The sequence below is a fragment of the Equus przewalskii genome, unplaced genomic scaffold (genome assembly GCF_037783145.1).
Source record: "Equus przewalskii isolate Varuska unplaced genomic scaffold, EquPr2 ChrUn-6, whole genome shotgun sequence".
NCBI classification, from domain to species: domain Eukaryota; kingdom Metazoa; phylum Chordata; class Mammalia; order Perissodactyla; family Equidae; genus Equus; species Equus przewalskii.
Window position 1 is genome coordinate 1,881,704 of NW_027228754.1, and position 12,805 is coordinate 1,894,508.

A 12,805-nucleotide genomic window follows, 5' to 3' on the forward strand; every position below is an offset into this window, starting at 1 on the left:
CCTCTATGAATAGTCCTTGTGTCATATTGAATGGCAATTCTCTCTCCGCATCTGCATTCTATACTCTTGTCCCATTCATCTCTGTACTTCCAGTAGGTACCAGGTAGACTATACTAGGCTCCCAGTAAAAGTTTATTTAATGGCTAAGCAGCTCTTCATCTTCAGCATAAATAGCTCCAATGAAGGAAATATCTCTGCCTCATTAGGCAGCTCTTATGATTTGAGCTGGTCCTTATACTGAGTCCAAACTTGCTTCCATGTAACTCTTTTACTTCTTACTCCTGTTGATTTCATCTGGAGTCATGAAGCCATTTAAGTGCTCTGAATGTGAATCTCCTACTCTTTCCTCTAGATTCCTGTCCTAATTTGTGTCTTCTCTCATTCTCCCAGCCTTTACTCATATATCCTGGGGTCTGGATGCTTCCAAGTTTATTGGCATCCCAATAACACTTAGGGAGTCACTAGCAACATGGATTGGAGAATCTGGTTTCTTTGCTTTTAACTGGTGAGCCAGGGCACTGCTGAGTGGAGAGACTTCCCCAGACTCAGCTCTGTCCACCCGCAGCTGGCAGTCTTAAAATGTGAGATAGGATATAAGAAAGACAGCTACCAACTAGGCATGGGGGGGGGGGGCGGTGGGTGGGAAGACAAGACACACCGGGTAATAGCAGAATTGCTGGAGGAAGAAGTCTTGGGCATTTAATTCTGTGAAGCCCTGCGAAGCCAGCCTGGGAAGCTAGCTCCCTGTGATTACTCTGGGAAGGCTTGGGAGGTGGCAGGATTTCAGAAGCTCTTTACACACTGAAAGGGAGAAGGTGTATTATGATGTGGGGTGCACTCGTGGGCAAACAAATGAAGAAAAAGAATCTCAAGAAGGGTGAGCCTCAGAACGAGGAGCTCGGAAGAGAGAGGACTGACCCCCAGGACACTCTGGGGAGGGACGTCGGTCTGCGCCCATGAAGAATAGTGATTTGGGGGGGGGGGCACTTGTCAAATTGTTCCTGTGATGCCTCCCATCTTGGGGGTTATTTGGATGGAGGTTAGAGCAGAGAGAGACACGGACCTTTGATTTCTAAGACACTGTGGTACTGCTCCCTCCCAGAGGAAGACGGCATATCGTGGAACAGATGGAAAAGAACCAGGAAGAGCGATCGCTGCTTGCTGAACAGCGGGAGCAGGAGAAGGAGCAGATGCTGGAGTACATGGAACAGCTCCAAGAGGAGGATCTAAGGGTAACTGGACAGATAATGCCAAGTTCCACCAGCAGCAACAACAACATCCTCCAAGATTCTGGGGTTTCATGGTGTGGACTGATTTTCTGTCAGGCACATGCTCATTTCACATCGTCATCACCATCAACTTTTTATTGCCATATTAGACATTTATTTGGCAATGGTGCCATGCTGGGGGATGAGCAGTACTTTGGATAGATGCTGTCCCTGCTCCCAGGGACTTGGGGTCCGGGACTGACATATTCATGTGAATGGACACATAAAGGAATTATATGGCTGCGTGCTTTGCACAAGTAAACATAGGGATGTTTTATAGTCTTCTTTCAATTATCCAGGGATATTATACACTTTGTGGATGAAGAGTAGCAGTATCTTAGTTCCAGGCTCCCTGCTGTTACCTCATTCAAAGTAGCATTCCAATGTCATTAATTGTGTTGAGGAGCCAGACCTTTTTTTCCTGCTAGCCTAAACAAAATTATTAGGCATACCCATTGCAAAAGAAATGACGACATACCCGCCGAAACCAAGAAGACTTAAAAATTACTTCTTCTCTTCGCCTTATTTGATCTGTTGCAATAGACAAAAGCCCCTGGCACAGTAAGGGACTTAACAAGCATTGGGGGCATTTTTTCTTTTTTTCTCTCAATTTTTTACTTTTGACAATTTTTATACACATAGACAAGTTGAAAGATGTACCTCATCAATTCTTCACCTAGATTTAAGGCTTGTTCATTTGGTAATCTGCCTTAGTTACGCCCCTCTTTTAGATGTATATACATGTTTTGTTATTGTTAAACTATTTGAAAGCAAGCTGCAGATATCTTGACACTTTACTACTAAATGCTTCAGCCAGCATCTCTGAAGAACAAAGACATTCTCTTATGTGCCAACCATACCATTATCACATCCCCCCATGAAAAAATCTAATCCAGTGATTCTATAATATCATTTAATGTTTAATCCACATTCAAGTTTTCCCTATTTTTCCAAAAATGTATTTTCAGGGTTTTTTCCAAACGAGAATCCAATCAAGGTTCACACCATACATTTGCTTGTCTCTTTAGTCTGTCTTGATCTAGAAAAGTTCCCTCATTTATTCACTTATTTTTGTAACACTGATATTTTGAAGCATCCAGGCCAGTTGCCTTGAGGAATGCCCCACATTCGGATTTGTCTGATTCTTTTCTCATGGTGCCATTTAACTTGTAGAACATACATTCTTTTACTTTTCTCTTCCTCCTCCATGTCTATGGAAGATTGTGTTGTCATCACCCAGTGCATTTGATGGTGGTGAGTGACAGGGGGGCACTGAAGGTTCTCATGGGTGGCCTTATAATGATGAAGGCTTCTCAGGGTACAGGCAGTGTGAGGAGTGGGAAGAAGATCACCTGGATAGTTAAAGAAGACAAGGGGGCGTTTAGCCTTGTGAACTGCCTGAGGAGAGGACCAACAGGGCCAAGAAGACAGAGAGACCCGACAAAGTTCCTGACTCAGGAGAGAGAGAGAAAGGGGCAGAAAGGCGAGGTATAGGGTAAATGTACAGGGAAAGGGGTGAGAGATGAAGACTGGAAAATCCAACTAGATTATGTGGAGTGGGAATTGGTGGGTTCACTGAGAAAGTTCCAGGCCTCAATGAGTCAACACCATTACATTGATGTTGTGTCATTGTCCCTTTGATGTCCTTCTAATAGGCACTCCCTGAGTCTCCAGGAAATATTATTAGGCAATTTTAAGGTAGAAACCTGTGCTTCCCCAGCTTGGAACTGCTTTATCATCTTAGGGTGGTTCAAGGGCACTTTCCCCACCTTGCTAACAAGATGGAGAAGAGGGAAGGGGGTTTATTGGGGGTTGCTTTGGAATGGCTTCAAAGACAAGAAGCAGGGAAAATCCTTTGGTTTCTTAGAATGAACAGAACCAACAAAAACAACAGACCAAAGAGTGAGTAAATAGGCAAAGAAGTAAGTAAATTAATACATGATTGTATATGTTATAGATATATATAGATTATAATCTATAAATCATATATTGTAAGTCTATAATATTATAGTCTAAGTCTAATAGACTAATATAGTCTATTATAATATAATACTATATTATAAATTTATAATATTATATATAAATCTATAATCTTATAGATTATAATCTATAAGTCATAGATTATAGATTAGAGGTATGGATTAGATTAGATAGATAGATTAGATAGATTAGAGGTCAGTAGCTTTTCTACTTTTGATGCTCAATGAGATTAAATAATGCCTAGGTTACCAATGGCAGGCCTAAAATTGGTGGGAGGAAGGTAGAAAGGAAGGAAGAAAGGGAGAAGGGGAAAAAAAAGAATGTGAGAGTTGAAGTGGCAGAAGGGGAAGGGTGGAGTGAGCAAGAGGTATGTACCGAGAGTGAGGGAATGCTGGCAGCCTGACTCAGGCACCTCGTGGACCTGGCAAAAGGCAGACAGTGATCTGGTTCAGAAGCCTTCTTGGAAGGAGCCCTGAACTTGGCAGTTGAGCCAAGCTGGGGGAGGCCCAGCAGAGTTGCCTTGAGTGAGTCAGGGCAGAAGCTGGGCTGAGGAGGAGCTAGAAGGCCAGGGAGGAATTTAGTTTTTGAAGAAATAGAGGGAGCCGGAAACAGTGTGGGAGGTGAGGTGAGTTGATGGGGAGAAGAGTTTGAAGCCAGGAGCCTGAGTTTGATCAGAAGGTGTAGGTAAGCCAGCTGTACAAAATTCCAATGCCCCTCCATGTTGGGACCTGAGAATGTGTTCTGGCTCAGAAGTGCTCTGATCATTGGGAGCTTTCAAAGGCTTAGGGGCTGGGAAAGGCAGAAGCTCCTTCCTTGGAAGGGATCTTGTGTTTCAGGGTCACATTGGTACTCTGATTTCCGTTGCTCATTGTGTTTCTCTGTGTCTAAGATTTTCTTTTCTCTTTCTCACATGCCACTCACGTTGGTCCCTGCTTCCCTGCCTCAATTAGCAATAGTTTATTGAGTATTTCCTATTTTCTTTACATTGGGTTACATGTTGTTGGGAAGAGAGGAAGTGTGACACACGGCCCCTGTCCTCTAGCTGGGACAGAATGAGCGCATAGGAAATGAATGGGGACCTACAAGGCAGTGTGTAATCAAATCCCAGGAGATGTGGCACCATCTCAAGTACAGAGGGAATTCAGAAATTAAGGGAGAATTGAAAGTTGGGGCAATTGAGTAACATTTCCAAAGACTGGAACTTTAGACAGACCGGGTTTCGAAATTCTAGCTCTCGAGTTAATTGGCCGTGTGGCCTGGGACGTCACTTAAACTCAGGGTCTCAGTTTCTTTGCACGAGAGAGATAACAAGGCCTATATTTCAGAGTTTGGGAGGGATTTGGGTGTTAGAGATAGGCTATATAAAGTGTCCAATGAATAGAAAGTACTCAATTAGGGCAACACTTATTATTTTAATCATCACCATTTAATAGAGACCAAAAGTTTGGGTTTTAGGAGAAGGAAATTGAAGGCAGGTGGAACACACATGAACAAAGGAGAGGATTTGGCACGACATGTGGGAGACACTGAGGAGAATTTTAAGAGCCTCCACTTGCTGAGAGCATATAGAGCTCCACAGTGTCAGGAGCTGCCACAAAGTCTAGTTGGATGAAGACCACAAAGAGGCCATTTGGCTGGAGTATGTCATCGACGACTCCTGAAAGGACAGCTGTAAGAAAGGATGGTAATGGAAGCTAGACCACAGACAGTGAATTTCCTCCCTGCTCCTCCCTGTGTCTCTCTGTCCTTTTGTGCCAGTATCTTTTGCTCTTGTCGCCTTCTACTCTGAGGCTCTCTTCCTTTTGCTGGCAGGACATGGAACGGAGGCACCAGCAAAAACTGAAGATGCAAGCTGAGATTAAGCGTATCAATGACGAAAACCAGAAACAGAAAGCAGAGCTGCTGGCTCAGGAGAAGCTAGCAGACCAGATGGTGATGGAGTTCACCAAGAAGAAGATGGTAGGGACTTGGTTTCTGATGCCTGGGACTTCTGAGCAGGAATGGAATGTCTGTCACAGGCAAAGGCAGGCCTGAGAGCTAAGGGAACTCCAACACAAGGTTCCATGTCTTCATTCTAAAATTCATGCCCTCAGTTCAAGGGCCTTACTTCTTTTTCTCTTCATCTTGGCTAGTCCACTTGTTCATTAACAGAGAGTAGCCTGGAAAGGACACCCAAATTAAGGTGTTATTGTCCTTGTTAACACCTCTGATTAGAAGTTGGGATGAGGGTCAGGTGCAGGCTGGAAAGAAAATTAAAACTACTGGTGGAAGTTAAGTTTTCGTGGATTCCTCATGATGTGGATAATTATATCCCCAGTAATCACAAGTCAGCTGCCCCGTACATTTCTTGTGAAAATTCTTATATTGGGCATCCTGTATTGGGTGCTAGCTCAGAAAATAGAGCCTTCTCTCCTTGCCCGCCCCCCCTCCCCCCCATAGAACCTATAAGAACAAATCCATCATGGTCCAGAGAGCAATACCTGCAAACAGTTACAGGGAGATGCAGCTCATGAATGTGTGCGCTCATTATTCTGGGGCAAAACTGAGTAGTGGAATGATTGGGGTCTGTGAGGAGTGAAGGGTAAAAGAAAGCTTCTTAGCATAGTTTATATGGCATGAACATGGATTTATGTAAAAAGAGAAGGCAGGACTCAAGGTGGCAGGAAGGCTGTTCAATTCTTCATGTGTTGGTCCTGTCTCCCCCGCTAGTTTGGAGGTTCCATGATGATAGACAGCACATCATACTTCTCTACAGTAGTGGTTCTTAATGATGGGCAGGTGTGGGTATAATCTGCAAAGGCGTATCTGATATACCTATATACTCCGAATGCAAACCACAGAAAATAAAGCTCAGCGAAGCTTCGTATTGGCTTTAGCTTTCTTATTGGATGCCAGGGAGATGCAGGCAACAGAGTGAGAACGCAAGACTAGGGACAAAGATGGTTCGTGCATAGTAATGATCACACAACTACCATTTATGGAACACTTAGTCTGTGTATAGGCTCTGTACTAAGTGCTTTATGTGTGTTGTCTCATTTCATTGTTACAGCAACCTTGTGAACCTAGTCATTGACTGATTCAAAATATCCTGAAGCCTTCAGTGTAAGTCCAGTATCAGACTAGGCTGAAGGTACCTAGAATAATGCTTTCTACATCATATGGAACTCCACCACTATTTCCCTGAATGGGTGAAGGTGGTGATGATAAGCCAGTCATGTGTAGGAGTTGTTGAACAGGTTTGCTGGCTACAGCATGGAGTCTGGGGTGGTCATGATAAGAATCGAGATGGTGATACGGAAAGCTGAGAGCAGTTGTTGGGGATGCCTTGGGACTTGAGCAGAGCTGGAAGCATGGAATGATGAGAAATCACAATATAGATTTCTGAGCAGGAGAGGAATATGTCTTGTCTTCATACATGGAAAGGTCATTGGTGGGAGGAGCTAGGAGAGGCTGGAGACTGGCAAAGAGATCAGGCACTTGGGCATGCCCACAGCCCACTGTAAGTATCCAGATATATTCAAGTCCTTCCCTGACCTCAGAGTGGTCTCTGTTCTTGTGGGGGAGGGGAGGGCCAGCACACGCACTGCCCTTTTAGAGCTAAAGGCAGAGATGGGTTGTGGAAGCCTCCAGAGTTCCCTGCCCTACATCTAGGGCAAGGTGGAACAGAGAGACCGGCTTGACACCCAGTCAGCTGTGCACAGCTTGCAAGCAGTCAACTCACTGGGCTGCACAGAAGTCTGGGCAGGTGGGATGAGGCCTAAGGAACGTTCTTTATGGGGAGATCACATTTCCACCCAACCTGAGCCATTAGTCTTATGACAGCCCAAGTATGATAGTTGGGAAATTTTTAGAGATTTGTTCAGAGAAAGAACAAAATTAGCAAAGGGAGCTAATTTTGATGGTTCACTCCTTAGGGATCTGCTGACTACTCTGGGACTGCCTAATAAGATAACCTCCACCTGCTGCACTTTACAGGCCGGGCAGGAAGCCACAGTTCTTCTAGAAACTTGGCCCAGTGGCCTTGCCACTTGGAAATTGTGAGGTAGTGGGAGGAGCGTGAAGGCTGGGCTCAGGATGCCTGCATTCCAATCCAGTTTGGCAGTTTACGAGCTGTGCAGTCTTGGGCAGGACCCTTGATCTCCATGAACATGAGTTTCCTCATCTATAATATCTATCTCATGAGATGTTGGGGGACCCTCTGGGATAATGCAGGAGAAAGCATTTTGTAAACAAGCATTTTACAAATGCTAATTGGTTTGATGTCCATGCATTGTGAGTCCTTTTGCCCTAGCTTAAAAGGAGTCAGGAAGGGGGTAACGAGAGACTGTTGTGGGGGCTTGGTTTCTCTCTGCAAGCCTGGGGCAATGGGAGCTATTCAAGTCCTTTTCTTCCTGGCAGGCTCGAGAAGCAGAGTTTGAGGCTGAGCAGGAGAGAATCCGGAGGGAGAAGGAGAAGGAGATAGCCCGCCTGAGGGCCATGCAGGAGAAGGCCCAGGATTACCAGGCAGAGCAGGTACCTGTTTAGTCTCCACTTCCCTTGGCCTCTTCCACTCCCTTAACTAGTCCTTTGACAGCCTGTAAAATGGCCTCACAGGTGGAGATAGGGAAGAGAGGACACAAGTTATCTAGACTTCAGTAGTCTGAGAATGAGGGGGTGGGCCTGCTCCCAGTGCTCACGGCAGCAAGGACTGAGGTTCAAGAGAAAGCTTTCGGCTGCTACATAAAGAACTTTCAACCTTACCTAACCATTGAAATGCGTCACCGGAAGAACCTGTGTCATTAGCAGTTTTTAAAATTAGAAGCGATGCAAGATAGCCTGGAGGTGTTTGAGGTTTAGGGAAAGAACTGGGATCAGTGAGGTGAAAGGACAAGATGACCCCTCAGGGCATCTTCTGACCTGAAAGTTATATGATAGGATTCCATTGACTGCTTCCCAGAAGAACCTTGCTGCTAGAGAAATTCGTGGAGCTTCTCAAAGCAGGCTGTGTCTGAGTCTAAGTAGGTGTCTCCCTAAGGGCACCTGGTTGGTATCTGAGGTTATTTTGCACCCTCACTGGTCTCCCCATCCTTTCCTTTCCCAGGATGCCTTGCGGGCTAAGCGCAACCAGGAGGTTGCAGACAGAGAGTGGCGCAGAAAGGAAAAGGAAAATGCACAGAAGAAGGTGGAAACAGAGGCCAGACTGCGGAAAAGTCGGCTGGAACAGGTGGCTTTCAAGGAGCACACTCTGGCTGTTCAGGTGCAACGGGACCGAGATGAGTTCGAGAGGATTCTTCGGTAGGAAGGGCTGGGAACCTTGGCTTCCTTTCCTGGTACTGTGGCAGGGCTGGTTTGTATTGGGTAGAGAGGAGCGTTCCAGCGTGTCCACAGGTAAATGAGCATCCACCTTGACTGGGTTGGTGGGGTCGTTGTAACTAGATGGATAGTTGAAATATTTCAAAGACAGCTGAGCCAAGAATTTTATGATTAGAGAATTGGAAAACAGCAACTGAAAGTGTTTAAGGAGTTGGGGATTATTGGGATTATTTATGCGAGCATCAAAAGTGTAAGTAGACGTATAAATCTGGTTCCTCTGCCCTCACCCACCTCCATGTCTCCCTGCAAGTGAGGGATGAAACTGTAGCAGGAGAGGTGGAGGAGAGATGGAAAGAAGAACTTCAAACGCTAAGGGCTGTGAGTCACTGGAGCGGGGCTTTACGGGAGGTCTTAGCCATCTATTTGACGTAAATTCAAGGCTCTGTGCTGGACGCTATGGGGGATATTAGAGATGAAGGAAACACTGTCCTGGCCCGTTCATGTAGGAAGGATGTTAGAGACTCACAGTTTGATGGACCTCACCTGTGTTTATCCATCTTTCCTGCCTTGCCCGCTCTTTATCCTTTTATTTTTGTTCTCTCTGTTGGCTCAGTGATCACCTAACACCTAAGTGGGATCCAACACCTACGTGGGAACTAAGCATTCACATCTCTCACTATCCCTGCCCGCCTCCTCCTGTACCCCCAAAGCAGCCAGCAGTCACAGCTGCTCTGCTTCCTACCAGTCAGTTCTGCCACCACCAGACCTGGCCCCCGAGGTGTTCTCCTGGCTCAAACTGTTCTGGCCTGACCTGGAATGAATCCCTTCTTGCTCTGGTTCAGATGCTAAAAGATGAGAATTTTTCAAAAGGAAGCAGACCAAACAAAATTAGAATTGGCAGGGAGTGGGGGAAGATAAAAAATTACAGAAGTTATGCTCAGATAAGTAGAGATTGAGTGGTGCAGCCCAGCCAGCTTTCTTGGTCTATGTGCTCCAGGTCCTTCTTCTTAGTAATGCCCAGTTGCATGCCAGACCAGACCCCTGGGCCCCTGGCCAGAGGCAGAGCAGATCTGTAGGAATCTCTGTCCTTGCCAGAACCAGGTTCCTGGTCTTTTATTGGACTCTCGGCCCCAGCCTGTCCCCACTGGCTGCAATGCCCTTTGGCTCTATAGCTTTCCCTGCCCTCAAGGGTCATGCCATAGTCTCTGGATAGCTGGTGAAGAAGGCAGCTTCCTTAATGGTCCCAAAGATTCTGCCCCTGGGCTCTGGACTGCCTTTCAGATGTCTTCCCTCCCTTGCCTCTATGCCCCTGGACCTCTGTGTTGCCTTTAGCAGGCACTAATAAGTGTTAATGCAAGGAAATTAATGTCCTACTTTTGTCATTGACCCATTTGTCTCTGCGTTGCTTGCCTGAAGCATACATACTAGTCAGTTATTAAAGCTGGACCAGCCTTTTGGAGAAGTTCAACTTCACCCATCATTCTAGGTTAACATCTAGACCTAGTGTCTCCATGGCCACGTGACTACCATGGTGGGTGTCTTCAAGTTCTAGGAGTGTCTCTGCCATAGCCAGCAATTCAGCTTTTCCTACTTCAAAAGTGTGTCCTCCTTGGGCCGGCCCGGTGGCGCAGTGGTTAAGTTCGTACGTTCTGTTTCGGCTGCCCGGGGTTCTCCAGTTCGGATCCCAGGTGTGGACATGGCACCGCTTGGAAAGCCATGCTGTGGTAGGTGTCCCAATATAAAGCAGAGGAAGATGGGCATGGATATTGGCTCAGGGCCAGTCTTCCTCATCAAAAAGAGGAGGATTGGTGGCAGATATTAGCTCAGGGCTAATCTTCCTCAAAAAAACAAAAAAAAAAGCATGGCCTCCTCTATGGCCTATATATGGACTTCCTGATTCTGGACAGAGGGATGCCTTTAACTCTCAGCCTGCTGACTAAGCAGAGATAGCTCACCTACCCTACCTCTACCCTACCTACTGGTTCTTAGAAGTGCCTGGGAGCTTTCAAAATGTACTGATGCCCAGGCTCCACCTCCACAGATCTGATTTAACTGGTCTGGGGTGAGGCCCAGGCATCAGTAGTTTTTGAAAACTCCCAGGTGGTGGTAATGCAGCCAGGCTCCATGATCACTGCCCTAACCCTATGAAATGACCAGGCTCTTTCCCATTCAGATTTTCAACTGCCTGTCACCCCAGGGGCTCTCTAGTGACACTGACAGGTCCCCTGTTTCCACTCTGTTTCATGTAATGTGAAACAATAGAAAACTGTTCTCTATATAGGAAAATAATGGCAAGGGGAAGAGGAGAGTCTTCCTGCTACCAGAGACGTGTCTGAGCAGTGGGGATTTGGTGTCTAAATACAGACGGCAAGGGAGCCAGCAGTTCTCTTCTGATAAACTGGGAAGGCTCTGTAGCAGGTGTAGAACTTTTGGAAGTGTTTGCATGGTGTGAAAGAGTTGCTGGGAGCTGAAGGAATCCCCCATGGATGGTGGATCCTGGAAGATGGCTGGAGGGAAATGAGTAAGGGAAGTGGTGCTTTCGGCACCTTTGTTGGGTTACGAATGACCCTGGGAAAGAGAGCAGGTGAGAGGTCCCTGCCTAAGATGATTTTACATTTTGTTTTTGATTGCATTGAAAAGAAATAAGATGTTAGCTCAAGTTGGCCTCTGACTGCATTTCCTCTGAGATGTGAATACATTTCATGTAAGTTTTTCTGAGTCTATCTGGTCTGCATTAGCCATTTCCCCGTGATGTCAGGGTCCATGAAGTATTCTTGTGGAAGAGGCTCCTAAGAGGAATTTGGAGAACTGGATCAATAAGAGAACCAGGCGATATCAGGCTGAGTTCCTTCCTTCTTCCAGCAACTAAGGAGAGCCAGCTAGCACTACAGATTTTACCACTTCTTTTAACTTCCTAAGCATCCCCTTTGTTGGTTTTGTTAATGTCATTATTATCATTAGTGGGAAGGAAGAAAGAGAGAGAGAAAGAAAGATATCTTAGAACAAGCTGGAGAGGAGTTATGCATTGTTATAAGAAAGTAGGAACGGTAGCTTCCAGTGGGTGAAACCCTGGGTGTAGAGCCAGCTACTTGGAGGGCCCAGTGAAAAATGAGAATGTGGGGCCCCTTGTTCACAAATTATTAAGAATTTCAAAACAATGACAGCAGAGCATTAAACCGAACATAGGGCCCTTCTAAGCATGTCCATGATGTACAGTTACATCCCCCGAAGTCAGTCCTGTCTGGTGGGAAGGGGGAGCATGCGCAGAGGCAGCCTTTGGGGCTGATCTCTGAGCCACAGAAGATGAGGGCCAGAGTGTGGTCTCCGAGGCACGTCCACCGGAGAAGACCCCCCAAGAGGCTCCCCCGCTGCGTTTCCTCAGCTGGGCCGGCTCAGCCTAGCCCACTCGACAGCCTGTGTCCATCCTCCAGGGCTCAGAGAGAGCAGATTGAAAAAGAGAGGCTGGAGGAGGAGAAGAAGGCGACGGGGCGCTTACAGCACGCCAACGAACTCCGGCGCCAGGTGCGCGAGAACCAGCAGAAGCAGGTGCAGGACCGGATCGCCACCTTCGAGGAGGGCCGGCGCCTCAAAGAGGAGGCTCAGAAGCGGCGTGAGCGCATTGATAACATCAAAAAGAAAAAGCTGGAAGAGCTGAGGTGCGCTGGCATCCCTTCCTCCCCAGCTCCTCACCCCTCCCCCAAAGAGGTGGTGTGGCAGGCTGGAAAGCGTGGCATTCAGGGAATGAACGGGCCATGACAGAGGCGCTCAGGGAAGGCCCCTTCTGACTGGAAGCTCAAACGGGGCTGTTGCTGTCTGAAGGGGACTCTAGCAGAAAGTTCTGGGACTGGGACATCCTGGCTCTCTGGGCACTCCTTGGCAGGATGCTGGAGCCTTGACGGGAATGTGTTTGTGGGGTGGATTGTGGAAGCAGGGCTGGGACTGCACGTTCCTGGTTTCTGTAAACGCTGCCCAGAGCCTGCTTCCTGCTGCCTCCTCTCTGGTCCCACCCTTCCCCTTACGCCTGCCCTGTGTTTCCCCTGCAGAGCCACCGGCCTTCCTGAGAAGTACTGCATTGAAGCTGAGCGCAAAGCTAACATCCTGCCAGCCACCTCTGTGAACCGAGGGCTGCCTCTGTGCCCCTCGGGATGCCTTCATGAGACAGATTCCGCCCAGTCTCTGGGTATCCATAACTGCTGCTAACCTAGACATTTCAGAGTTACAGATTAAATCTATTCTACTTCTTTAAGGAACAGCCTAGCTTTCTT

The 12,805-nt window shown here is 46.9% G+C and overlaps 1 protein-coding gene across 1 annotated transcript in view; it reads left to right on the plus strand.

Moving 5' to 3' along the window:
* Positions 1-12,805, plus strand: part of LOC103551143 (cilia- and flagella-associated protein 45) — a 43,064-nt gene that overhangs the window by 12,309 nt on the left and 17,950 nt on the right. Inside the window, exons 7-12 of the mRNA XM_008520489.2 lie at positions 1,103-1,232; positions 5,061-5,207; positions 7,647-7,760; positions 8,329-8,522; positions 11,972-12,196; positions 12,584-12,720. Of these exons, the coding sequence (XP_008518711.2) occupies positions 1,103-1,232; positions 5,061-5,207; positions 7,647-7,760; positions 8,329-8,522; positions 11,972-12,196; positions 12,584-12,720 (947 nt within the window). The remainder of the gene's footprint in view (positions 1-1,102; positions 1,233-5,060; positions 5,208-7,646; positions 7,761-8,328; positions 8,523-11,971; positions 12,197-12,583; positions 12,721-12,805) is intronic.